Source organism: Falco cherrug, chromosome 1 (assembly GCF_023634085.1).
Source record: "Falco cherrug isolate bFalChe1 chromosome 1, bFalChe1.pri, whole genome shotgun sequence".
In the NCBI taxonomy this organism is placed as follows: Eukaryota; Metazoa; Chordata; class Aves; order Falconiformes; family Falconidae; genus Falco; species Falco cherrug.
Window position 1 is genome coordinate 100,764,504 of NC_073697.1, and position 26,646 is coordinate 100,791,149.

General features: G+C 63.8%; 2 protein-coding genes across 6 annotated transcripts; both read left to right on the forward strand.

Annotated features, from left to right (window-relative positions):
• Positions 1–1,412: 1,412 nt before the first annotated feature.
• SMTN (smoothelin) lies at positions 1,413–26,105 on the forward strand. Of its 5 annotated transcripts, XM_055717529.1 has the most exons (21): positions 1,414–1,617; positions 7,050–7,210; positions 7,439–7,532; positions 8,901–8,979; positions 9,071–9,408; positions 11,130–11,232; positions 11,479–11,717; positions 11,864–11,936; positions 13,259–13,357; positions 13,819–14,199; positions 15,333–15,427; positions 18,756–18,914; positions 19,007–19,082; positions 19,360–19,524; positions 20,083–20,145; positions 20,312–20,375; positions 20,699–20,869; positions 20,945–21,068; positions 21,141–21,292; positions 22,594–22,765; positions 25,172–25,309. In XM_055717529.1, the coding sequence occupies exons 1-20, from the start codon at positions 1,567–1,569 to the stop codon at positions 22,736–22,738; spliced, it is 2,832 nt and encodes a 943-aa protein (XP_055573504.1). In that variant the 5' UTR covers positions 1,414–1,566; the 3' UTR covers positions 22,739–22,765; positions 25,172–25,309. The 5 variants fall into 5 exon arrangements, with proteins under 5 accessions (XP_055573492.1, XP_055573512.1, XP_055573496.1 ...); XM_055717517.1 differs by lacking the exon at positions 22,594–22,765 and having other exon boundaries at positions 1,413–1,617; positions 25,172–26,105; XM_055717537.1 differs by lacking the exon at positions 22,594–22,765 and having other exon boundaries at positions 1,413–1,617; positions 13,819–14,142; positions 25,172–26,105.
• LOC129736591 (uncharacterized) lies at positions 16,653–18,748 on the forward strand. Its single transcript, XM_055717551.1, has one exon. It carries the CDS (start codon positions 17,301–17,303, stop codon positions 17,748–17,750), a length of 450 nt encoding a protein of 149 aa, XP_055573526.1. The 5' UTR covers positions 16,653–17,300; the 3' UTR covers positions 17,751–18,748.
• Positions 26,106–26,646: the final 541 nt, after the last annotated feature.

Sequence of the window (26,646 nt, forward strand, 5' to 3'; positions counted from 1 at the left end):
ATACCCCATTTTTCTGGCCTGCAGTGGTGGGTCTTCCCTCGTGGCAGAGGAGGCTGCAGTCCTGCTCCATCCCATGCACCTCTCCAGAGAGCTGGAAACTCCCAGGAGAGCAGTGAACTGGATCTCAGTGACCTGCTCGGGGGAAGCCCATTGGTTTCCAGGCTGCCGGGCAGAGCAGGGAGGCAGCTCCTCGCCCCCTCTCCCAGAAGCTGGAAGCAGGTGGCGGCTTGCCTGCTCTGCAGCACCCACACCACCTCCAGGCGATCGCAGGAGCAAGCCAGGCTTGGTCCTTTCCAGGGAGTGCTCCTGGCCTTTGTCCAGAAACAAGACTAAGCCCCACAAAGCCGAGTGGGGCTGCAGCCTCACAGGTGGGGAGCTCAGGGTCTCTACGGGATCCTTCCTTCGCCCTGACACACAGGCTTGGCCACCCTTATGGCACTGCCATCTGGGACTGGATGGTTGCCCAGAGGAGCATATATATTATACCTGTACAGCCCTAAACCCCTATATCCCCTGTTGCTCCCACCCCTGGCTGGGAGAGGGAGCTCACTGTGAGTGAGTGGCAGCAGAGGTCGGGCTGAGAGAGGCAAGGGCCAAACCGGCATCCTGCAGGATGGTGTAGGGCCAGGAAGGGCTGAGGACACTGCAAGCAGCTCCTGAGTGCAAGCAAGCACTGGGACAGACCATGGAAGGCAACACAACCATGTCCCCAAGCAGCTTTTGCAGGGTGGGGGGCTCTGGCAGTACCCTGGAAATTAATATTGTGGAGGCGTCAGGAAAAGGCTAAAGCAAGCCACTCAGAAGTGCAGGGGTGCCCCTCATGGTGCAGCCTCCCCCAGGGCAGCTCTCCGCCCCCCCCCCCCCACCTCCCGGCACCTCGCGAGCGGGTGCGGCCTCCTCTCCTGCGGGCAGGGGCACAGATAGACTGGGGGGTGGATGGATGGAGCCGGCCTGGGCTGCAGGCTCTGCCAAGCTGGCCCAGGCTGGGGGGGCCGCCCTCCCCCACCCCCGGCCCCTCCGCACCGGCAGGAAGGGCTGCGCGCGCAGGGCCGCCGTGCCGGCAGCGCGACACGCACGTACAGGTGTTGCCGGACGCTGTCGCGACGGGGAGCGACGGGGGAGCGGTCCGCTGCACCGTGACCCCGCGCCGGCCCAGGCCCGGGCTCTCCGCACGGGACCGGCGCGGACAGGGGTGCACCCGCGGCTGCGTGTGGAGAAGCCCGGAGTGCCCGGTGCGGCGACCCGGCCGCACGGGCCCGGGACCCCCCCGAGCCCCCCACCCCGGCCCGGACCCCCTCTCGGCGGCCACGGGGGTGGCGCTACCCCTGCGCGGGGGGGCGGAGCGGGGGTGGGGCCGTGCCGTCCCGCCCGGCGCGGAGAGCCAATGGTGGCGGCGGGCGCCGGGCGGGGCGGGGCGCGTTGGCGGGAATCCGCGGGCGGCCGCAGGGCTGTGGGGAGTGCGGGCCGGCCCGGGCCGGACCTAAAGCGAGCGGAGCCGAGCCGAGCGCTCTTTGTTGTCTCGGCTCGCCGCCGAGTCCCGGCCGGCAGCGGTGACACGGCCCCGGGATGTCCCAGGAGAACCTTCTCGGCATGGACGAGGGAGCGCTGCGGAAGCTGGTGAGTCCCCGCGGCGGGTCGGCTGCCCGCAGCCTTTGCTGGCTCGTGGCGGCTCCCGGGGGCACGGGCCGGAGTGTGCCCGGCGGTGCCCGGCGCCCCGTCGAGGCCGGGCGAGCGGTGGCTGGCTGGGGCGCGGGCAGGGCTGGCAGCCGGGCTGGCCCCGGAGGCTTAGCCGTATCGTGGGCCAGGCCGCGCCTTCCGTAGGTGCCGGAGCTGCCGCCGCCCCTCAGCCTGGGGGATGACGGGGGCCGCTGGCCAGGACCCGCCGCAGTGCTTGGTGGGGCCGGAGAGCAGCACCGGAGGGGCCCGAGCTGTCTTGGGCCGGAGCTCTGGGCGCAGGGCAGCTCTAGCACGGCCCCGTCCTGCCCAGGGACGCCGCAGGCTCTGGCCCCGCTGCTTGGTGGCCTCGGCGCTGCGCTCGCACCCGCGCTCAGGCTGCATCTGAGTGTGCTGGCCCCGTCCCCTTGGCCGGCGGCTCCCGCCCGGGACGTTCTCTCCGGCCGCCTCCGTTAACAGCTCACCGCGCTACCGGTGCCGGCTGCCTCTGGCCCGGCTCTCCGCTGCCGCGCTGCCCGGGGCTGGCCTGTGCCAGCAGCTGCGCCCCGTGCCCTGCCCGCGTGGCTGAGCATCTCCGTGTGTGGCGGCTGCTGCAGCGACGGTCGAGCCGCTTTCCTGCTCCGTTTATTTCTTCGGGAGTCAGAGCCGAGCCCGGCCTCGCGGCTGCCGGGGCTGCGTAGGCTCGGGGGGGGGGGACGGGACGAGACGAGCGCCTTTGTGTCCCAAAGGTGGGACCCCGGGTGCTGGACTGTGACCTGCTCAGTCAGGGCTTTTGCACCGGCAAGACCTACAAAACGCTTGCCCTGCTTCGGGCAGCCCTGCTGCCTGCCCCCAGCCCCGGGGGTCGGGGCAGGGGGCTTGCTGGGTGCCGGGGCTGAGCGCGGGGTGGTCTGGCCCGGCTGGGAAGGGCTGCGGCAGGAAGCTGAGTCAGCCGGGAAGGCACGTCTGCGGGAACAGGAAAGAGTCGGGGTGCCGCGGCGCGGGCGGGGGGCGGGAGCGGCGCTGTGCCATGGGCAGGGGGTCTGCACGGGGCTGCCAGAGCCCCTCGATGGGCCACCTTCAGCCCGCTCTGGGTGGCAGTGCGCAGACCTGCCCGTTGGTGGTGGCCCGAGGAGCCCACCGCTCTCTGTGAGGTCCTGTTGGGGTCAATGGAGGGCCCTGGAGTGTGGGGATGGGTGGTCTGGGTTTCTCCCTGTCCGGCCAGTGCTTTAGCTCAGTCATGTCCCAGCCGCTGTTCCTGGACTGAGAAGGAGCCCCAGGAGCAGTGATGGGGTGGGTGCCAGGTCTGTAGTGCGGTTGGGTCTCCAGCAGCCTGGAAAGGTGGATCTCACCCGAGCAGCAAGCACCGCTTCTCCCCAGGGCTTTGTCTTTGACCCACTGGGGCTTTGTGTCCCCAGAGCACCGGTCTCATGGCTCGGATCTCCCTGTGCCTCTGTGGCATGGGCTGGGGAAAGCCTGCTCCAAGATGACGTGAGGCAGGGAAGGAATTATTTTTCTTTCTGGTTAGGTTTTGGCTCCACTCAGCTGGAAGAGGATTAGCCCATATAAGGGAAAACTGCCTCTCCCACCGCTTCCTCCCTTTCCCTCTGCTCTCTGCAGCCTTCTGCTCCAGGTTGCTTCTCCTCCTCTCTCCCAGAGCAAGTGAGACCTTGGCAACAGTATGTGAGATCCCTGCGGGTCCTGGAGGAAGGAGGCTGGGGGATGTGAGCAGGTTCCTGCAGCCCCCTTGTCAGAACTGTGGCTGGGCTGAGAGCTGCTGGGGAGCCTCTGCCCCCCATCTGCCTCCCACAGGCATCCACGTGGTTTCACCCCCCAGCTGCCTGCTGCTACCCCAGTCCTGGGGAGACCAGTTGGGATGAACTTGTGATGCAGCATGAAGATGACCAAAGGTCTGGAGGAGCCCGGGGGGGAGCTGCAGTGGACAATGTGGGTTGGGTGCTGCTGCCAGGTGGCCCTTAGCTGAGTGTCTGGAAGCAGGGGATTATTTGCTCAGGGCTGTGCCGAGCTCCAGGCTGTGTTCTGCTGGCCCAGGCTGGGGACTGCTTGCCTCTCCCAGCCCCTCCAGTTCTCAGTGTGGTTAATTAGACAGGCAGGATGCAAATCCCCTTGCAGGCAGAGACAGGGCAGGCTTGAGCTGGGAAAGTCACAGCCATGAGCTCCCCTTCTTATACCTGGTGGCCTTTGGGAAAGGCTTCAATGACCCCAAGGAGCATTGCATCTCTGCTATGTCCCTGTCACCCAGCAATCCTTCCTGATTTCCTCTGCTCAGGAGGAAGCCACACTCTCTGTGGCTCCTTCCAAAAGTGACAGCAAAGTCTGGGGCTGCAGGAGGTGTTTGATGTGCCTGGGTCCTGTTCCCAGAGCAGTTTGCCAGTGGCCGGGCTCCAGCCTTCCCAAGTGCTCTGTGCTCAGCTGCTCTGGGAACCAAATGGATGCAGGGCAGTAATTAGCCCTCCTGGAGGATCTGCCAGCTGTGCTGGGGCTCTGAACACTGCTCTGCTTGAGCATCATCAGGAAAGCAGCTGATGGGTGCCTTGCCAGCACCCTTTTCACAAAGCCATGTTGTGTGTGTGCTGAGGCAGGCGTTTGCTCATAACCACTAATTTGCCGTTGGCTGGGCAGGGCTGGTGGGGCTCTGGCATGTGCTGATCCCTGGGCCTGCCCATGCCAGCAGGGTTGGGCCTCTCAGACCCTCCCCACCCCTGGATCCAGCTGTGGTTTCCGGCACACTTCCCCTTGCTGCTGGCCATGGAGCCTCCAAAGCCACTCATTTGCCTCATCCTGGCTCCCTGCTGACGTGGGCTTGGGACAAGGCTCTTTCTCCTGCTCTGCTGCCATTTCTCCTGTGGGGAGAAGACTTCCAGGACCTGGGTGCAGGTCAGGTCCCAGCTGGAGCCTCCTGTGCAGGGCAGACCTTGGAGCTGATAGACAGGTGTCATGTAGCACGGGGGTGCCAGGGTTCCCCCTGCTCTGGGATGTGTGGGGTGGGTACCCCATCATGCCTGCCGCCCCCCCCCCCCCCCTTCCTTGCACTTCTGGCTTCTGCAGCTGCTGCCCCCCCTCCTCATTGCTCTGACCCAGCTGCTGGAGACAAGCCATGCAACACCAGCAGCTTATTTAGGGAAGGACCAGGGCTTTGGCCTCCTAGCATGTGACAGAGTAGTGTTTTTCTGTCCTCAAGGCCTTTGCATGGCTGTGGGGAGAGCCATGCTTGCCATGGGGCCTCCACCTCCAGCCCCTTGTTTTGGGCTGGACCGGGTTCTGTTGCTCCCCCAGCCCATTGCTGCCACCCCCATTGCTGCCACTGTTGTGCACTGTGGAGCTGGGCTTCCCGGTCAGCCAGGGTGTCCACTGTCTCTGCTGGATCAGGAAGGGCCCCATCTTACGCCTTTCTCCTGGAAGCCAGCATCCCTGCCTGTGGCAGCATCCCCAGGGTGCAGACGGCTGCCCTGGGCAGGCAGGCCCAGTGCAAACGGGAAATGGGAGGCCCATGTGGACAAAGGGGCTGGTTTCCTTCCTGACATCCCCCTGCCCTGGCAATGCAGTGGCTCCTGCTCTTCCCAGCTGCTTCCTTGCCCTTGCACTGGCAGAGATGCCAGCTCTGGATAAGAGCTCGGGGGCCTGCAGCCCCAGCTCTGACCAGGAGGCAGACACATGCTGCTGTGGGATGTGAAAAGTGGCGCAGCATGCTGGGAGGGATGGCACTGCCAGCCAGTGGGGGGGGGGGGGGGGGGCTGCCAGAGTGGGAGGGAGCATGCCCTTGCAGTTGCGTGCATTTTCAGTGCTGGGTTGGCATGGAGGAGCTGCCCCAGGGGTCGGTGGTCCCAGCTGCCAAGCATCCTGCTAGGGCAGGGGTCCTCAAACTTTTTAAACAGGGGGCCGGCGTGCGGATGAAGTGGCAGGAGGTCATCTGCGGCTGCTTCGTTTCCCCCCACCAACCCCTGGCGGGGGGGGTCTGTAAATACTGGGGGCCGCATTGAGGACCCTGGGGGGCTGTATCCGGCCCGTGGGCTGTAGTTTGAGGACCCCTGTGCTAGGGTTTCCTGCCAAGCATCCATCTGGGGAAGGATAATGCCCCTGGCTGGCACGGGCTGGGTTCACTGGGATGGAAATATCCTCCCCTGGTCCCCAAACCCCAAGCAGCCAAGGTGAAAGGCAATGTCTTTGTGGGGGCTCTGTGAAGGGGGGTTCTGTGGGTGGGTGGTGGATTGGGGCCCTCAGCACTCTTCAGCCTGGGTACAGCTGAGGGACCAGCCCTGGATTCTCACTGCAGCGGAACCTGAAGAGCCCGGATGGGTGGCCTGGTGGTGGCCTGTGGGACTGGGAGGGAGGGGTCTGATGTTCTTGTGCCATGGCGTAGCTGCAGCTGCTCCCAGCATGCTGGGGCTTGTTGCTGACAGCAGCTGCTGGGGGTCACAGGGTTTATTTTTAATGAGCTCCATGGGAAATTGCCTCCTGGGCTCAGTCCTGATGTCCCACAGCAGGATGATGGGAGGACAGTGGGGCTGTGCCTGCCCTGGCTGGCCTTTCCCTGCAGATTTGGCTGCCTTCTGCCCCTCTTCAGCTTGGGAGGGGCCTGTGCATGGCCCCCTCAAAGCATTTGGGCCTGTGGCAGGACAGGGGCTGGGGACCTGATCTGGAAGAGGGGAAGCAGCTCAGGGTGCCTGTGCCAGGTCCTGGCACATGGCCTTGTGTGGGCTGAGAAGCACCCATGAGATGTTCATGGGTGGGCTGTAGGGGGGGTCGTGGCCACGCTTCCTACATACAGAGGGTTGGACTTTGATTTAGGACAGATCCTGCTCATGGATTGGCTCTGAGAGCTGCCTGCCATCCCCTAGTACTGGGTGAGGGTAGGTAGGGCTGCAGGGGGGGTGAGGGGCACCTCTCCTCAGTGGGGTGCTGGGACCCTCCAAATCAACACCTCCTGGGGGCTGTGGGGGTGGGAGGGGAACAGACTCTGCTGTCCCACTCTGCTGTCTCACCCACCTTGCGTGGAGCGGCTCATCCCTGTGCTGATGGCATTGGGAGGCAGGGCTGCAGCGAACCAACCCATGGAGGCTGCATGGACCACCAATGGGCATTTATGCCATGTGCCCCGTCTCCTTGCCCCTCGCATGCCTAGAGGTCTGGATGCCACCATGACAGCCCCTCTTTGCCATGGCTGGTCTCAGCATCCTGCCCCCCGGGGGGAGCTGTGCCCGCTCCCTGCAGGGCCAGGCAGTGCCGGGCAGTGTATGCGTGGGCCCAGACAGACAGACGGCCCCATTGTATGGTGTGTGGGCAGCCACAGCAGCCCAGCGGAGGGCGGTACCAGGACTGAACTGGGGGGCCACAGCCACTGGTGCCAGTGCTGAGCCCTGCCCTGTCACACCCAGCTGGAGGCAACGCTGGACCTGACTGAGCGGCGCCGCATCCGCTCAGCCATCAGGGAGCTGCAGCGGCAGGAGCTGGAGCGGGACGAGGAGGCGCTGGCATCCAAACGCTTCCGCCCAGAGCGTGGCAGCCACCGACAGGACGACAAAGAGAACTGGCCGCGGTGAGTTTATGAACTGGGGCCGGGGTCTCACTTTGCTCCAGGGGCCAAGCGTTGTCCCCACTGTGGCTTGAACAGAGTTGGGTGGGTGTGAGGGTGGGAGCAGCCCGGCGCCAAGCTGTTTGGTGCGTGGGAGGTGCCCATTGCCTGTATTTGCTGGCTGCCTACGAGAGGACTTTGCTTCTGAGTACCCATGGCAGCTCCCTTCTGGCTGTTCTCGCCCCTGCGCAGGTCCCAGTGCCTGGAGGAGAAGCAGCAGGCAGCCCTGGCTGCCTTGTCCCAGCAGCTTGAAGCCATCACTGATGTGGAGGAACTGACAAAACTGGTGAGCGACTGTGTGCCGGGGCTGACTGTGTGCCGGGGCTGACTGTGTGCCGGGGCTGACTGTGTGCCGGGGCTGACTGTGTGCCGGGGCTGACTGTGTGCCGGGGCTGACTGTGTGCCGGGGCTGACTGTGTGCCGGGGCTGACTGTGTGCCGGGGCTGACTGTGTGCCGGGGCTGACTGTGTGCCGGGGCTGACTGTGTGCCGGGGCTGACTGTGTGCCGGGGCTGACTGTGTGCCGGGGCTGACTGTGTGCCGGGGCTGACTGTGTGCCGGGGCTGACTGTGTGCCGGGGCTGACTGTGTGCCGGGGCTGACTGTGTGCCGGGGCTGACTGTGTGCCGGGGCTGACTGTGTGCCGGGGCTGACTGTGTGCCGGGGCTGACTGTGTGCCGGGGCTGACTGTGTGCCGGGGCTGACTGTGTGCCGGGGCTGACTGTGTGCCGGGGCTGACTGTGTGCCGGGGCTGACTGTGTGCCGGGGCTGACTGTGTGCCGGGGCTGACTGTGTGCCGGGGCTGACTGTGTGCCGGGGCTGACTGTGTGCCGGGGCTGACTGTGTGCCGGGGCTGACTGTGTGCCGGGGCTGACTGTGTGCCGGGGCTGACTGTGTGCCGGGGCTGACTGTGTGCCGGGGCTGACTGTGTGCCGGGGCTGACTGTGTGCCGGGGCTGACTGTGTGCCGGGGCTGACTGTGTGCCGGGGCTGACTGTGTGCCGGGGCTGACTGTGTGCCGGGGCTGACTGTGTGCCGGGGCTGACTGTGTGCCGGGGCTGACTGTGTGCCGGGGCTGACTGTGTGCCGGGGCTGACTGTGTGCCGGGGCTGACTGTGTGCCGGGGCTGACTGTGTGCCGGGGCTGACTGTGTGCCGGGGCTGACTGTGTGCCGGGGCTGACTGTGTGCCGGGGCTGACTGTGTGCCGGGGCTGACTGTGTGCCGGGGCTGACTGTGTGCCGGGGCTGACTGTGTGCCGGGGCTGACTGTGTGCCGGGGCTGACTGTGTGCCGGGGCTGACTGTGTGCCGGGGCTGACTGTGTGCCGGGGCTGACTGTGTGCCGGGGCTGACTGTGTGCCGGGGCTGACTGTGTGCCGGGGCTGACTGTGTGCCGGGGCTGACTGTGTGCCGGGGCTGACTGTGTGCCGGGGCTGACTGTGTGCCGGGGCTGACTGTGTGCCGGGGCTGACTGTGTGCCGGGGCTGACTGTGTGCCGGGGCTGACTGTGTGCCGGGGCTGACTGTGTGCCGGGGCTGACTGTGTGCCGGGGCTGACTGTGTGCCGGGGCTGACTGTGTGCCGGGGCTGACTGTGTGCCGGGGCTGACTGTGTGCCGGGGCTGACTCTGCTTCTCTCCTGGGTCTTTCCTTCTTGCAGCTGCGGGCAGCAGGTGAGTATGAGGAGCGCAAGCTGATTCGAGCTGCCATCCGCAAGCTGCGGGCTGAGGAGATTGAAGGTGAGGCACCATCCTTGGGTCCCAGAGCAGCTGCCCTGGTGAGCCTGTGACATGGGCAGCTTCCTAAACACTGCCTTTGCTTCCAATCCAGCTGCAACCCTGGCTGGGAACACACAGAGCAGCCGAAGGGACAGCAGAGAGCCTCCTGCAGTGCCTGGGGATGCAAAAAGCAGCCGGAGGGATGATGCTGAAACACCAGCCCTAGCTGACAGTGGGAAGAACAGCCAGAGGGGTGATACTGAGCTGCCAGCCCTGGATGTGAGTGGGGAGAGCCATGACAAGGGCAGTGCTGAGCCCCTGGCTACATCTAGGAGTGGGGACACCAGCCAGCAGGATGATGCAGAGCAGCCGGTGCTGGCTGGGCCAGAAGACAGTGGCCACAGGGGTGCTGCAGAGCAGCCCCCTGCCCAGGAGGCCAAAGGCTCAGTGGTGAGTGTGCAGGGTGCTGCTGGGGGGATAGAACTACTGAAAACCTCCCTGGGCTCTTGTGCCAGCCTGCCTGTGGCACAAACTCCCAGGCATGTCAGGCACACCACCTGAGGGAACTGGGGAGGTGGAGCTGGGGGCCTGGGGGATGCAGCTGGGCTGTGCCAGTGTGGCTGCAGTGGTGGTAAGCTGGGGGCTCAAGTCTGGGTGTCCAGGCTTCTCCCTGAGGATGCAGCCTGGGTGTGAGTGCTGTGGGGGAGTGGTCTGTGAGACCCCTCAGTGTGCTTGGTGCACCCCTTCCTGCTGTGGCTCTGGCAATGGTGCTGTTTGGAGATGTCAGCCACTCATCCTGCATGCAAGCAGCTGCCTGCATCAATCCCCTTGCACAGGCAGAAACCATGATCCCTCCCATCCCCCTCCCCATGCTGGTTCCTGCTGGCTCTTGAGGTGCTGGGGCTCACTCTGGAGCAAGGCTGGTGCCCACCAGCCATGGTGGGGGCTCTCTGGGTGGGGGAAATCTGAGCTGGTGTGCAGGGCTGAAAGGAATGGCACATGCCTGGGTTTCCTATGCAGCAGTGGTGACCCCACAGGGGACTGTGGCTCTTGTGGTGGTAGGCAATCGCTGCAGGGACACCATGTGAGGTTGCCCTTTGCAGGAGAGGGTGGGGAAGGGAGAAGAATTGGTTATAACCACAGCCAAGCAGGAAGGTGTAGGTCCCCACATCTGCCTCCATTCACCCCAGCTTCCACTTCTGCCTACCCTGGGGCCATGGCAAGTGTCTGCAGGGAGGACCATGGCCCTGTGCCACCTTTCAGCACTGTCTGCCTTCCCCATCCGGATGTGCTGGCATGTTGCCCCCAGTCCTGGCCGTGCTGGGACATCTCCCGAGCAGCTGGCGGGGCTGTTGCACTCTGGCTGATTGATCCAAACCCAAGGCCATTTCCCTTAAACGGCAGCTGCAGTGGTGCCTGGGTTTGGGTCTTGGTTTCCCTGTGCTTTTTCAGGGTATGGGTTGCTCTCAACCTCTCACTCTGACTCCAGGGCCATCGGTGCCTGGAGCCCACAGTGTTCCTAGAGGCACTGGCACAGCCAGGACTGTGGCACCCTGTGGTCTGGCTGGTGACAACAGAACACCATGCCTGGTCCTGCTCAAGCATATGTTGGCGACATGCCTGTCACCTGCATGTGGTCCTGTGCACAGAGGATCACGTCATTTGCTGAGCAGAGCTGCTGGTGCTGCGGGGCAGGGACAGGGTGATGCAAAACTGGGTGATCCTTGCCTCAGGGGCACTAGACAGGGTCTGTTTTCCCCTCCTGGCAGCCATGCTGGACAAGGCTGGTGTACTTGTGGCCGGGGCCACAGAGGGACCCCAGAGCCAGCTCCTTGCTCCATGCCCTGGTGCTTATCAGCCCCATGCAGAGGAGTACCAGGAGCTGTAGGGTTGCACAGGGTTTGGGCCCCTACTTCAGTGGATATAGCATCTCCCTGCCTGGTGGAGGCAGCAGGGTGTGGGGACACTTGTCTCACTACCAGCCTCCTGCAGCAAACCCTGGGCAGGGAGCGGTTTGTCCATCCCTGGCAACATGCCAGTAGGGACCTGGGTGGCATGGGAAGAGGCCACGGCCTGCAGCATATCCCTGGCTGGGTGGCAGGGGTGGGACAGGGTGACCTGGTTAGAGACCAGAGTGGGGCTGGCCCCGCTCACACCCTGCTTTTTCCCAGGCCCACAGGCAAGATGACATGGTGGAGCGGGAGAATGTCCCAGCTGGGATGCAGGAGCTATGCAGACAGCAGGCGGGAGACCCCCAGAAACCCAGCACCCAGGGTGAGTCCCTGTGAATGCCAGTGCCAAAGCTCTGTCTTGGGTGCGTGCCTGGGGCTGGAGCAGTGCCAGGGCCAGCTGTGGGCAGGAGGATGGAGAGGGCAGTACCACATCTCCCAAAGGTGTGGGCAGGGGAGCTGAGCACCTGGCGGGGCCATGGGAGCCAGGATACTCTGCAGGTAGCCACAGGGATGTCCTGCAGGTAGCCACAGGCTTCTCCCCATGCAGAGCCTCTTCTCTCTCCTGCAGCTGTGGTCTTGGGGACCCTTGTGGTCCTGGAGCTGCAGCCGGCCCAGGAGCCTGGTCTGGAGCCTGAAGATGGTGGCAAGGAGCCGGCGCAGGGCCAGCTGTGCTCCCTGGATGCAGCCCAGCCCAAGGGGCAGCACCAGGCAGCTTGGAAGGAAGGGAGACCCGGCAGCCCTGCCACAGCCCAGGAGCCTGGTGGAGGGCAAAGCCACCAGGTGGAGCAGCCCAGTGCTGGCAGCCAGGTACGGAGCTGGCAGCATGGTCCAGGGCTGCCACTGCCTTTTTCACTAGGGGCTGGCAGCCCTGCAGGTGAAGGCAGCCGGGTGGTGGGAGGGAAGGCTGGGGGGGAGGGTGTGCTCTCCTCAGCTGACTGCTTTGCCCCTTTCAGTCCCTGCAGCTCGGTGTTGGGGTGCATGGTCAGGTGCCAGAGCCAACCAGAAGGTGTGGGGAGGCATCAGTGGGTAAGTGTAGCCCCACAGGGAGGGAGTGCTGGGGCTGTGCCTGTGTCATGTCCACCTCCACTGCCCCCCTGCCCTGTGGCACATGCATCCCGGCAGTGCAGGAAAAGGAGTCAGCCCTGGGGATGTGATTTAAGTCTATGCAACTGGGACAGGAATGTGAGGGCAGGACATGGCCAGGCCAAGGGCCATCCACAGCCAGTGGCCATTTGCCACCCAGCTGTGCAGTGACAGTGCCTGCCCCAGCTGGGTGCCGGAAGAGCAGGGTGCCAGGGAAGAGCAGGGTGCCAGGCGGGCTGTTTACCAATCCTTCAGCTCCAGGCTGGGCAGCAGCAGGGCCATGAAAGGGAATCCGTGCAGGCAGCAAACCCTGGCCTTTTGCATTCTTTGTCCCAATAAGGCTAGGAGTCATGTGTCTGCTGACCCTGACCCCCCTGGAGCTATGCTCACTGGCCAGGCCAGGGCCAAGCACCTTACTCCTCCCTGGAGCCTTGAGGGATCACAGTGGCCAGCAGCTGCCCTCTTCCTACTGCTGGGAAAACCATCCCCATGGCTGTGCTGGGAGAACAGGAGGGTGGGGGGGGGGAGGGCCAGAAGGCAGCTCTTTGTCCCCAGGGTCAGGGTTCCCACTTGCAGCCACCCTTGCTGGTGGAGATCCCCTTCTTCCAAGAAGCCCTGAGGGGCTGCTGTCATCTGGGAAGGCAGAAACCTTGGGGAGATGCTGGTGGGTGGTGGGCTGCAGCACCAGGGCAGAGGGAAGCATACAGTATCTGACTCTCCTTGTCTCACCTAGGGGCTGAAATCTGGGTACTGGGGAGAGGCTGAGGCCCCCCCTGCCCCTTGCAAACTTGGGTATCAGCAACTCTGGCCCCAGGCCAGAGCACTGCCTGCTCAGTGCCTGCCTGCACCCTGGGTGCCCCCAGGCAGGGGCTGAGCCACTGGGCCCCCTCACCTTCCCCTCCAGAGGCAATGCAGGGCTGGCCCTGCTATGCCAGGGCCTGGTGGGTGCAAGAGCGATCCCAATCTTCCAGCACAGACCCCAGGTACCACTCACTGACATGCTGGGGTGTGGGTACCCCAACATCTGCCTTGCTCTCCTCTGCAGTGTAGTTTGGCACTGCAGGGCAGAACCAGCTGCCTGCGGTGCGCGGTAGCCTCTGAGCAGTGGTGGATGTTGGCATTATGCTCTGGAGAGTGTGGGATGACAGAGAGAGGGGCCCCAGAGACTTGGAGGGGGGATGTGGTAGAGGGCAGGGATGGCAACAGCACCCTGTGCCTTGCTCACCCTCTGCTCCCCTTGCATATCTGGCCTGGCCCTTCCCAAGTAGCAGTGACCACCCGGGACGTAGCAGGGACCCCGGTCTGCCTGAACACTCACCAGCTGGAGCAAGCGCCCTCCTGTCTGCGTTTGGCTGGCCGCACAGGTAAGGTCCCAGTGGGAGCTGCCTCTGCTCTCTCTGCTTCCCAGTGGTGGGAGAGCCTGGGGAGGCACGGAGCTCTGCAGTGGCAGGACACTGCTGGTTGCTGCTGGCTGAGCCGTGCTGGCTGCCCACCTGCTTTCTTGCCCCTGTCCCCCCTCCCCTCCCCAGCATCCACCCTTCCCCACCCGTGTCCACAAGCAGCCAAGGCCCCAGTGGAAGCAGGGGGGCCGGAGCTTGGAGGGAAGGGCAGCATGGGGGGCGGGGGGGGGGCGGGCAGCATGCATTGCGTTAGCACCGAGGCACATGAGGCATGTGCGTGGTGGCAGGGCACTGGAGGGGGGTTGTGCCCCCACGCACGGTCTGGGCACCCAGGGGCGCAGCATGCCTGGTGGGGTCGCCGCACCACCGGTGACCCCACCATGCTTGTCCCGTGTCCCCCCCCCCCCCCCCCCCCCCCCCCCCAGAGCCCAGCCCCGCCGCGTCCCTGCCGCGGGCCGCCTCGGTGCGGGAACGCGCCCAGCGCTTCACCCCGGCGGGGGCGGGCGGCGCGGGGGGGCGGGCCGGGCCCGGCCAATGGCAGCGGGGGCCCCGCACGGCACCGCCGGGGACCGCTCAAAACGCGCGGGGCAGCGGCGGCGGAGGCGCAGAGCGGCGTCCGGCCACGGTCTCTGCCAGTCCTCGCCCCGGCCTCGACGGCATGAAGACCTGCTTCACCATCGAGATCAAGGATGGGCGCGTGCGGCCCCTCGCACCCTGCGTCGTGGCCACCCCCGGCAGCCAGCGGGCAGGTGGGCACCGTGCAGGGGCGACCAGCGGCAGGGGCACCCCCGGCAGCCAGCGGGCAGGTGGGCACTGTGCAGGGGCGACCAGCGGCTGGGGCACCGGGTGGGTGGGTGGGGCGGGGGAGACGGGGTGGTGCAGGCAGGTGGTGTCCCTCGGGAGACAGCCAGGGTGGGTGGCAGGGGCAGAGAGCCCCTGTTCTGAGGACGGGGTGGGGAAGATGAGCTGCGCAGCGGTGCACCGTAGGGATGGCGGGCCTGAGTGGCATCATTCAGGGAGGTAGGACTGGGAAAGGTGGGCAGGTGGGCCCACATTTGGGAGGCAGGCACCATAGGGACAGTGGGCAACAGCAGGCAGGTGGACACTGGCAGAGCCATAAGCAATGTGGGACAGTGCTCCCAGCAGGATGATGTGGGCAGTGGAGCAAATGGGTGCCAGTGGGCAGTTGGGCACTGGCAGAGCAGCAGGCACCAGTGAGCAGGTGGAGACCAGCAGGGAGATGAGCAGCAATGAGCAGGTTGGGTAGTGATAGGCCAGGCAGGCATTGATGGGACATGTGAGCAGAAGCGCTGGCATTTGGGTGCTGGAGGCTGAGCATCTGCACTGCCAGAAGAGCAGGGACCATGGGCAGAAGTGTGCCTGGCAGCCCTCACCCTTTGGCAGGGACACTCAGCCTGCTCGGGGCATCTCAGTACTGGCCCTGCAGCCTGTCACTCTCCCTGCTCTCCTGCCACATTCATGCTCTGGGTCCTTTCCCAGCCCCCTGCCCAACCCCTGCAGGCCTGCCCCATCCACTGTCCCCACTGACCTGCTGGTCCAGGGAATTCCATGCTGTCCTGCACTGTCCCACCCCTGCTGCTGCGCAGTGTCTGATCTGGCCCTGCCTGCCTGTGGATGTGGCTGGCTCAGGATGCTGGGCCCATCCCTTGCACCAAGGGGGTCTTGGCTCCAGCTGGAGCACTGGAAAGTACCCTTTCATGGGGGGAGGAGGATGAGCCAGGGTGGGAAAGTGGCCTGGTTTCCTTGTCCCTTGGTTGTACTCTGAGCCCTTCCCCTGTGCCAGAGTTCAATGCCCACTGCTGAGGCAGGGTGCGTGCTGCAGCCAGGCAGCCTGTCCAGAGCCGCTCCTCAGGTGTGGAGCTGAACCTGCCAGGCTGGGGCTGCAGCAAACCCTGTGTGCCTCTTGCTCCTCTTGTAGAGGTGACCCTGGGGCTGCGCAGCACCCCTATCCGCATCACCACTGTCCCCAGCAGCGTCAGCAGCCTCTGCAGCATCAGCAGCAATGTCACCAAGGTGAGTGCCCAGAAGGGCTGGGTGCCATGGGCTCATACTTGGGGGCTTCTGGGCTTGGGGTGGGGAGCAGTGACTAGGTTGGGTGGGTTGGCACTGGTGGTACAGTCCAGAGGCTGTGCCTGTTTTCCTTTTTACAAAGAGACCCTGAGGTCCATGTGTAGACCCACAGTCCTAGCCACATGAGTCCCCAGTGCCCTGGACTGTGCCATGTATGCAGACTCTCAGGGTGCCAGGGGGAGAGGTGGGCTGGGAGCCATTTGTGGGTCTCCCTCTGTTTTAAACACCCTTTAGTGTGGGAGCAGCTCGGGGAAAAATCAATTGCCACCCATCCCTCTGTTTTCCCTCCTGGCAATGGACCTTGGTCATGGCGCTGGGGTCCCTGCCCCAGGGGAGGTTCCCTGAGAGTCTCTGATCTACCCTGGAGCTGTGGGCTGGGGTCCTGCCTGCTCCTGCACTGCAGTCAGCAGCAGCCCCAGCCCGCCTGGCCCAGGTGGGATTCTTGGGTGTGACTGGAAAAAAAAAGAAAACACCAACCAAAAAACCCAACAAAAACAACAACAAAGAAAACCCCCAAACTGAAACCCTCTGCTCTGTTTGGGGGGGGGAGAGGGATGCACACGCAGCCCTCCCCCCACCCTGGGTGGCGGAGCTGGGTGTACACGGGAGGCAGCCCCGTTCAAGTGCTTTTATCTGCTCCTGGCCATCTAGGGTAATGCGAGGCGCTCATGCATGCAGCCTTGGCAGGAGCAGGGATGTCAAGTGCAGCGCTGCCTTGCTTGTGGCCCTGCATGCGCTTGGCTCTCCCAGCTGCCTCTACCTACGTGACATTGCCAGTGGCATGGCACCACTGGTAGCCCTGGCTCCGCTGTCTTGCTCCATCCTCGGCTCAGCCCTTACTGGCATGAAGCAGGTAGCACCCACAGCCTGGCAAGGCTGCTTTCAAGTGCTGCCTGCACTAATTGGCAGGCCCTGCTGCCTGCGGGCAGCTCGCTGCCTGCAGAGGGTGACTTCCCCTCATTAATGTGCTTGGGCAGGCTTGGCCTGAGCAGCCCGTCAGCTCTCATTAAGGTATTAGCGGTGCTGCCTGGTGGGGTGGGGGCATTGGGACCCATCAGCTGCCCAGCGGGAGACACAGCCTCCAGGTGTGATCCCAGTGGGCAGGGAGGACGAGGAGGCGGCAGCAGCAGCGGTAGTGGTGCTGGCAGCCCTGCCAGGTAGGGCTTGGTCAGAGGGACCAGCGGGGTGTGGGATCTGGGGACAGTGACTGCTGCGGCATGTCCTCTCACTGGTGGGGTGCTGCCTGTGCCCATTGTGCAGGGATCTGCACCCCTGGGGTACTCATCAGGCAGCACAGGGGGAATGGGATGGAGGCCCCCAAAAATCGTGGCTGGGGCCCTGGCGCCAGCTTGGGGCTGGAGATGTTGGTGTGTTGTGGGTGATGCAAGCCAGGAGCAGGAGGGTGCTCGGACGAAAGCGCACATGGCGTGAGTGGTCCCCAGCCCTGGAGCACATCCGACACAATGATGGCCTTGGGCTGATCCCACATGGGGGCTCTAACCCATGTGCTGTGCCCCCCGGCCATGCTAAGCTGGCACTCGGGGGCACTGGCAGCCGTCTGGGGCTGGGGGGGCCGCTTGTCAGGGCTCCCCCTCACTGAGCCACCTGGCTCCAGGGCTGGAAATGCTGCCAAGTGTCTGTGCCTGCCTCGGTACCCCTGCACAGGACCCCCAGCCACTGTGACAAGAATAGCCCAGCAGGCGTGGAGCCCTGCTGTGCCGGCCTCCAGATGGGGGTGGTGCACCCAGAGCCCCTATAAAGGGTGGAGGACAGCTGAGGGGCTTGCCACAACGCCTGCTGGACCGGCACTGCTGCCATGCCAGGGGTTAGCCTGGAGAGGCTGGCGCAGGCCAGAGCGGCTGAGCTGGTGGAGCTGCGGCAGGAGCTGGGGGCTTTCTGGGTGGTGGTGGAGGGGCAGCTGGAGCAGGTGCTGCGGCGGGTGCAGCCTCTGGTGCTGGCGCTGCGGGCGCTGGAGGAGGAGCACCTGGAGCTGCGGGCAGAGCTGGCACGCCTGAGCCACCGCCTCGACCTGCTGGTGCTGTGGCTGCGGCTGCAGGAGCCCCCCGGGGAGGACCTCAGCACCCTCTTCCTGGAAGCACTGGACCCTTGCACATCCTTTGAGGGCATTGAGGAGCCTGGTGACCCCGTGGCTCATCCGCCTGCTTTTTCCAGCATGCGCCAGCAATCGGCCCCACACCTCTCCCAGAGCAACAGTGGCGTGAGTGCAGGCAGCTCTGCCCCACGGCAGCGCCTGGCAGGGGGGTGAGAGGCTGGCACCGGCCCGTAGGGGTCCTGAGGGTGCCTGGAGCCAAGGTGAAGCTGCTGGCACAAGGTGGAACTGTGGCTGCGGTGCATGGTGATGCAGTGTCACTGGGATCTGCTGCCATTTGGGCTTGCTGCAAACGGCACCCACCTGTTCTGTGCTGCTGGCACGCTGGCCCGGCAGGCGGGCTTCCCGCAGCTGTCCCACCCCTGCCCGCACACAGCAATGGTGAGGTGCAGGTGGTGGCACATGGCCAGTGTCACCGGCCAGCAGCTTTGTGGTGGACCAGATGCAGAGCCAGGGCAGCAGGACAGAGGATGGGGCCAGGTGCGTGGCAGGGTTGCTCCAGTCCCATGCTGGCACCTCCTCTCTGCTGCCTCCGTGCCCTATTCCGGGCCTGGCCCACTGCCTGCTGTGCATTGCTGGGGGGTCGTGCTGAAAAGGACTTGGTGTCCTGGCTTTGCTCTGTTAGGGGCCAAGCTGGCCTAGATCCTGAGCAGGGACACGGGGGAGGCTCTTGATCTCCTGCGCAAGATCTTTTCTCTGCTAAGTCCCTTAATTCCCTGGAAATCCCTTGTGCCGCTGACAGCACACACTGGCCTTGCCAGCACCTTTCCTGCTGCTGGGCACCAGGTGCTGCCCAGCCTGCAGCACCAGAGCAGACCCTGCCTGCTGGAGGGCCCCGGCGGCTGTGGTGATGGGGTGTGGGGAGTATCTGGGGATGTTTAAGCAACCAGACTGGGAGCAGGTCAGACACTGTCATGCCCTCCTGGGGCAGGCAGTGCTGCAGGGGGGCACATTGCATTTCCCTGCCTATCCTGGTCGCTGCAGTTGCCCATGGTACCCCACTGGCTGTGAGCTGTTTTGTCGCATGTGGCATGTCTTCTCCAGGGTCACTGCTGCAAGCGGCACTGGGCAAGTGTCAGGGTGATGGGGACCCTGGACCCTGAGCTGCGTGCAGGGTGGCCAAGCTGGTGCAGGTTCAGTTGCACAGTCCTATCCTTGTAGATGGAGCCAGAGGTGGTGGAGCAGCCCCAGGCACCAAGGCTGGAGCCAGAGCTGCCCAATGGCATGGAGAAGGTCCAAGTGAGGGAGCTGGAGAGAAGGCGTAAGCTGAACATCGAGGAGCTGAACAGGATCGAGGATGAGGATGTTCTGGATAAGATGGTACCTCCTCTGCCACTGGGCTCCTGGGGGAAGGCGGTGGGACCCTGAGCTGGTGGCAGAGGGGTGATGCTGACCACCTCCTCCTCCTGCAGCTGGATCAGACAACAGACTTTGAGGAGCGGCGACTGATCCGAAATGCCATGCGGGAGCTGCGCCAGCGCAAGCGAGGTACTTAGTATGGTGAACCCAGCAGAAGTTGGGTCTCTGGCAATGGCATTGTAGGTAAAGCTGGCAGGGTGCTCGAGCAGGGCTATTCAGCTGTGGTGAAGCAGGAGGGTGTGTTGAGTCTTCTGCTGCATCCCTGGTTGTGCCAGGCTGAAGGCATCATCCTTCCTATGAACTGGTTGTGGACTGGCAGCAGCTGGCAGGACCCCTGGTGTGGCAGGGACTGTGCCCACCCCCCTTGCTTCTCACTGCTGATACCATCTCCTACCTGCCTTTGCAGACCAGCGGGAGAAGGAGCGGGACCAGCAGCTGCAGGAGATGAGGAACCAGGCTACAGCAGGGAGGACTGGCCATGCCACAGAGACCACCACCACGCAGAGCACACAGTCAGCCGATGGCTCGGCGCGCAGCACCGTCACCAAGACAGAGCGTCTCGTCCAGTCTAGTATGGGCTGGGCTGGGGGGCACAGGGTTTGCTTGCCCAGCATGGCTGGTGTGCTGGCCCTTCGGGAGGCCATGCAGAGTCTTTCCTGGTGCTCTACCATCTCAGCTTCTCTCTGCTACTTTTGCTGCTTGTCCTGGGTCTGGCTTGACTGTGCTAGAAGTAGGACCGTGGTTGAGGGCTGTGTTTTGCTGTATCTCTTCTGGCTTGTCCAGAGCCTGCCTGGGGAACTTTTAAGGGATCTGCTCTGGTTCTTCCCACCTGATCCTCCATCCTCTTGGGGTAGCAGGAGCCTTGTCTGCACCTTGGTCCCCTACACCTTTGCTCTCCCAGTCTCTGGGTGGCTCAAGCCAAGAGTCACTGTAGGGAGCTGAAGGATGCTCCAGCTCCCTGCTCCTTGCTCTGCCTGGCGGGGCCTGTGCCAACTGTACCCCTCTGTCTACCCTGGTGGGACTTCTCCCTGTTGCACTACGTTGATGTGAGGGTGCTGGGCAGCAGTGGGTGTCAATGAGTACTGATGCCCCCCTGCCCCAGCTGATCCCATAGCCTTGCCCCCTGCAGATGATGGCACCAAGACCTCCCGTACCACAACCATGGAGTCAAGTTACGTGAAGAGATCAGATGGTAAGAGCTTTTGCTGCCCTTTCCCTGTGGCATCCTCGGGGTGTAACCTCAGGGGCACTACTGCTGCTGAGCTGTCGCTGCCTGTGGCATGGGAAGAGCCCCCACACCTGCCTGGTGCTGCCTCCGTTGGCTCCCTCCCAAGGCCTCTCTCTTTCTCTCTCTATAGGTGGCAACAGCACGTTTGTTCAAACCAAATCATCCTACAGCTCCTCTTCCAAGAAGACTGGCAGGTGAGTGGTGGTGCCTCCCCAGAACCAGCCCCAAATGGTCCCTGTCAGCCATCTGCTTGCACAAACCCTCTCTGCCCAGCTTGCAGTGTCCCTGTGTGGGAATGTCTGCAAAGCTCCTGGTCACTGGAGCACATTCGCTGTCTCCAGTGGTCCCCACGGGCCTGGAGACTTGTCTGCCAGCCGGGGACACTAAGCCCACCCCCCTTCTCTCCCAGGGACATGGAGGTCTCCAAAGTGCTAGGACTGGCAATGGGCCAAGGCCACCATATGCCCTTCCCTGGGCTGCCTGCAGCCCCTCTTAACTTCATCTGTTGCTCTCCCAGTATCTTCGACCGTGAAGACGAGAGTGCCTCCAGGCAGAGCAGCCTGGCTGCACTGGAGCGGCGTCAGGCTGAGAAGAAGAAGGAGCTGATGAAAGCTCAGAGCCTGCCAAAGACATCGGCCTCACAGGCACGCAAGGCCATGATGGAGAAGCTGCAGAAGGAGGGTGGGAGGTGAGGCTGGGCTGGGGACAGGCCAGCCAGGGCAGTGAGCGCCACGTAGATAACACCCCACATCTTCTGCTGCAGCTCACCAAACCCTGTGGCAGCACGTACCGCTGTGCAGCGGTCCTCCAGCTTTGGCGTGCCCAATGCCAACAGCATCAAGCAGATGTTGCTGGACTGGTGCAGAGCCAAGACCCGGGGCTATGAGGTGAGTGCCACCTTCAGTCCCCCTCCCCGGGGCCGGTCGATCTGCCCCTCACTAACTCTCCTGCTCCTGCAGCATGTGGACATCCAGAACTTCTCGTCCAGCTGGAGTGACGGCATGGCCTTCTGCGCCTTGGTCCACAACTTCTTCCCTGAAGCGTTTGACTACAGCCAGCTGACACCCCAGAACCGCCGCCACAACTTTGAGGTGGCCTTCTCCTCCGCAGAGTATGTAGCTCTTGTGCAGTCACACAGGCTTGGGGCAGCTCTCCTGCTCATTGCCCAGGGTGAGGGAGGGGCACGGGCAGGGTGATGGTGCTGGAGGTGGGTGCCCATCAGTATTGCTCCCTTTGTGTTGTGCACCAGGGTTTGGACACCATGGGAAAGCAGTGGCTATGTGGACAGGGCCACGAGGCCAGTGCAGCCCAGTTGGGTGGCAAGGGTGGGCATGGGGGTCTGGGCTTCCTGGGTGTGGGGCAGAGCAACCACCCAAAGGCAGGGCAGCAGTCTCCCAAGCCCACCCAGCCACAGGCAGTACATCCCCTCCTGGGGTGCCGGGTGTGGGACCACAGCCCCTGGGGAGTGGGGTTTGTTTGTACTAGGTGCCTCCCTTTGCAGTTGTAGGGGCTCAAATGCCGTTGCAGCTTCTTCAGTCTCTTCCCTTCCCCTTTTGCTTCTGGTTTTCCTGGGTGCTGAGAGATGGGAGCGCATCCAGCTGGAGGGCTGGCAGCCAGCCCCTCTCTCCTTCCTTCTGTCTCTCTCCCCCCCACTCCTCCTCCCCTCCTGCACCCTGCCCAGGGGCAGGGCTGGGCAGGTGGGGATCCCAACCTAGCCGGTGCCCAGGGTGGTGGTGTGAGCTGGGAGCTCCTGCAAGCTCCCTGGGTGCTGTGGTGCTGTTCAGTGGAGCAAGAAGGGGCCATGTGCCTGGCTCTTGGTGCTCCCGATAATGGACTTTTTGCCTTAATTGGGGAACCTGGCATGGACTTGAGAGCGCCGTTGATCCCTCCGGCCTGGAAGCCAGGTGCCCTCTTGTCCCTCCTCCTCCTCCAGCTCTTGTGAGCGTCTTCTCCCGAGCTTCCTGCACCAGGACTGTGCTGTGGGGTTCCAAGTGGAGCTGGGCAGGAGGACTGGGCTTGCCACCCCATCCTCCCAGCAGGTCTATATAGGGGCTATATAGAGCGCCACTCTGCTCTGGAACCCGCTCCCTGAGCACCTGGCGCACCAGACACTTCACTCCTCCTCTGCCTTTGTCTGTCCTTCTCTCTGGACCTCACGCCTCTCCACGCTGCTCACCCGCCCTCCCCCTCCCTTGCTTGTGCCCCCCCAATCTCACTGAATGGCCTTGGCGTGGCGGTGCCTGGAGCCCTCCTGCCCCTGCATTGCGCACCCCAGAGCATGCAAGAGCAGAGCAGCATCTGCCCGGGGGAGGGACGGGAACTGCATTGATCTGTGTCTCTTGTTTTCTCTCTTCCTCCCCTCCCCGACTGGGCTGCGGTCACTGGCTTGCCCCTCTCTCTCCCTGCCCCCAGGAAGCACGCGGACTGTCCACAGTTGCTGGACGTGGAGGACATGGTCCGGATGCGCGAGCCAGATTGGAAGTGTGTGTACACATACATTCAGGAATTCTATCGCTGCCTGGTCCAGAAGGGGCTGGTAAAAACCAAAAAGTCGTAGCCCATTTTCACCCCCCTGGGAGCGATGGTGAGAACCTTCCCCTCCAAATATCTCCCCGTGCCTCAGAGCTGCTGCTTGGTCAGGGAGCAGCTGCTGCAGCTGGGGCAAGAGGCTGGGGGATGCCGGTGGGTGAGGGGTGAGTCCTGGCGGTGTCAACCAGTGAGGCCAAGGTGTTGTCAGGAGAGGGGTAGAGGTTCCAGAATAGCGCCCATGGGGATTTGGGGAAGGGGGGGGCTGTGTCACCCTGCGGGGCTGTTGGCTCTGTAGCCACAGGGAGAGCGCTAGCAGGAGCAGTGCTGCTGTGGCTTCTTCCTCCCCGTTGGCTGAGCCTGACCCAGGGGATTAGCTGTGGGGGATGCCGCTCTGGGTGCTCTGCAGCAGCCTGAGCTGTGCTGCCTGGGTGTGAGTGAGCCCCTCCCCAGGATGCCCTGGCATCATTGCTTGCACTTGCTGCCTCCTTGCCCCCACCCTGGGGTGTGTGCGGGCTGCCAGCCCTGGCTGCGGGAGGGGAGCGGCAGCTGCTGCTGCAGGGCCAGGCATGGGTGATGGTGACCTGCCCACACGGTGCTGCCTGCTCATATATGGGCAGGAGCAGGGAGCCTGGAAAGTGTGACTCAAGGCTTGGGTCCTGCCTCGTCTTGCAGTGTTTGTGTCTGTCTTCAGGGGCATCCTAGCTGGCGCTGGAGCCATTGCTCCCCTGGGCTCCACGCAGCACCAGCACACCGGGGCCCAAATGCTGGCTTTATAAGGACAGAGCCGCTCTCCTTGCGCTGCTGTTGCTTTGCCATCACTCCCTGAGTCAGGGCTGGCAGGGGGCCTCTAGAGCTCAGGCGGGGGCTTTCCTAAGGCCCTGAACACAGCCTCCCGCCTTCTCAGGGCAGCCAAATCACGAGGTGGGGCCAGGGCCAACCAGGCTGTGGGCTCAGAGCCCATCAACTTCAGTGCAACAGGGGCCCTGTGGGAAAGCTGGGACAGTGGGGCACAGGAGCAGGGTCCCAGCAGAGCCCTAGGCTGGGGTGCTCTCCTTGGACCTGGTGCTCCCCAGGGGGCTGGCACCTGCTGTGGAGGGTTCCTCCTCAGCTGTGCAGTTGGGTGGGCTGTGCTGGAGGGCCAAGGTGTGCAGCGGGGTTACTGCAGCCTGGGGAGACAGGGAAGAGGGCTTGTGGGGATGTGGTGGTGGTGGGTGGCAGCCTGGGTTTCTGATCCTGTTTGCGCTCAGAGCTGCCCAGTCCACCCTGTCACTGAGGCGGAGCCCCTGCCAGAGGGTGGCAGCTGCACCAGCCATGGTATCAGTGGGGGCTGCCAGTTTGAGCCAAGCAGCCCCCAGGTGCTGGCACAGCCCCTGCCCCAAGCACTTAGAGCTGCATCAGCCATTTTTGGCAACAGCGGCCTGGGATGCTCTGGTGCTGTCTGTCCCCTGATAGGTGCTGACACCTGCCACACAGCCTGGCAGGGGTGCAGGCACCCGGGTTGGAGGGGTGGCAGCAGTGGCAGGGTAGCTTGTGGACCCCCACTACCACTAGCCCCCAGCAGAAAGGTGGTGGGGCCAGTTTGGTGGATGGAGGTGGCCAGTTCCCTTCCATGCCCGCTTGGGCTGTAGCAGTGACTACCCAAGCTGTGCTGGCAGCTCCCTCAAGTTGGGGGAGAGATGGCATGTGTAGCCCAGGACACTGAGTTGGTGGTGCAGGCAGAGTGAGGGCAGGGCTGCCATTCTGCTGAAGGGGTGACTGCAGAGCCCAGAGGCTGCCGGGATCGGGGGGCAGCCATGGCTGCTCTGTCAGGGCCCCCCACGGTTGGCACCTGCTGGCCATGGCCCTGGCTAGACCCTAGCACTGGAAGCTGGTAGGCACAGGCCACCACTGAGCTGGTCGAACCTGGGCAGTGCCCAGCCTGCCAGTGGTGCTATCCTGTGCTTGGGGCAGGCACCCCCCCCAGGCTCTGGTCCAGGATGAGAATGGGAACTGGGCTGGTAGGCTGACGGGATGCAGGAGAGCAGGGCTGGGGCTTGCAGCAGGAGTGATGGGCAGCATGTGACTGTGACCCCCCTTGTCCTTCCCTGGACCAGCTAGTGGGGTTTGTGTTGGGGCCACAGCACGGATGTATGCCAGCAGGCAGGCAGGTTTCTCCCTGCAATGCACTGGCATCAGCTGGAGGAGGAGGATGGTGGGCACAGCCTGAGCAGTAGTGGGTGACTGCCAGCACCAAGAGCTGGGGCAGAGAGCACCAAGGGTGGCAAGAAATGCAGGCAGCCCCTGTTGCAGGCAGCATGTGCTCTTCCCTGGACTGTGGGTGCCAAGGGCTGGGCAGGAGCTGACCAGGACTGAGGGCAGAAGTGCTCAGTACCAGCAGGCCCTGGGCAGCGTGAGTCCCCTATCCCAGTCCCTGCAGCAGGGCAGCCCGCCCAGGGCCGTGCTGAGGGCTGCGTCTCTGCAGGACGCTGGTGGACTGCGTGCCCCTGGTGGAGGTGGAAGACATGATGATCATGGGGAAGAAGCCGGACTCCAAGTGCGTCTTCACCTATGTGCAGTCCCTCTACAACCACCTGCGTCGCCATGAGTTGCGCATGCGGCAGAAAGAGTGCTAGAGCCTGCCCTGCCTGCCATCCTGCTGCCCCCTGCCCTCAGGGTTGCCAGCAGGTGGGGAGCTGCCTGCCCTGGGAGGGTCCTGGGGGGCCACAGTACCAGCGCTGGGGGGGGGTGGAGGGGTGGGCTCTGCCACTGGGGCAACCCCATGCCTCTGCCTTGCTGAAGCTCCCTCTGCCCTCGCTGGCTGTGGCCTGACCCTGTGGGCAGGACAAGGCAGGGCAAGGCTGGCACTGCCAGGGATGCTCCTCAGCTTGGCTTGCCTCCTGTGCTCCAGTGTGTTAAGTTATTTGTTCTCCAGGAGTTGTTTGTGCCACGGGCAGCACCCCTGGGTCTCTGGGGAGGCTCAGGCATGGCTGTGTCCTTGGGCCCAGGGCTGGCATGGGTCAAAGGCTGAGCCTCAGCCAGTGTCACAGCGCATCCTACAGGTAGCGCACCTGTGAGTGGTTCTCCTTGGCCCCCTGTAAGGAAGTCCCTCTCCCCACAGCTGGCCCTGCTTGGTGCCACCTCCCTGGGGACAGCTTCATGGCCATGTGCTGACACCCTGCTTCCCACTGCACTCATGCACCCTGGGGGGCTGCAGTACCCATGTGCTGGAGAGCAGGTGGGGAGGTAAGAGATCCCAGGGGAGCAAGGAGCCCAAAGAGTGAGCTGGGACAGCAGCCCCTGCTCACCTCCCCAGCTTGGCACCGCGTGCTCAGCGCTGCTCCCTGCTCTGTCACCCTCTCTACACCTGCATTGACACATGTACCAACACCAGCCAGACAATAAAGGTTTATTCTGTAGGTTAATGTCTCTGCCTCAGGTTCTTCTTCCCAGCCACGTTGCTACTTTGTGCCACCAGTGCAGTGTGCACCACAGTGCCTGGGGGAGTGCTGGCAGCCCTGCCCACTCCTGGACCCCTCTGCCTGCAGGCCTACTGCTCACCCAGCCTGGGAGGATGCAAGGCACATGCTGTTTCTCCTGCTCAGGAAGGATGCCCAGAGCCAAGGAGCACTGTCAGCATCCCACCCTGACCAAGGGCTGTTGGTTTGCAATCCTCAGTCCTGGCACAAGAAGACCCCATGCTGCCACCAAGGCTGCACAGAGCCAGGTCTGCAGACAGTGCAGCTGCACCCTGCTCCCTTCCCCAGCCGAGGACTGGATGTCCTCACTGGGCCAGTGCAGCCACTGGCCTTGGACTCGCTGCTGCAGGACCCCCTTGTGGGCTTGCACCAGTTCCCATGCCCTGCAAGAGTGGCTCATCCCAGGCTAACCCACCAGGTGGTGGCCCAGCCATCACACCAGGGAGGGGGGTGGCACAGCAATAGCACGGATGGTCTGTGG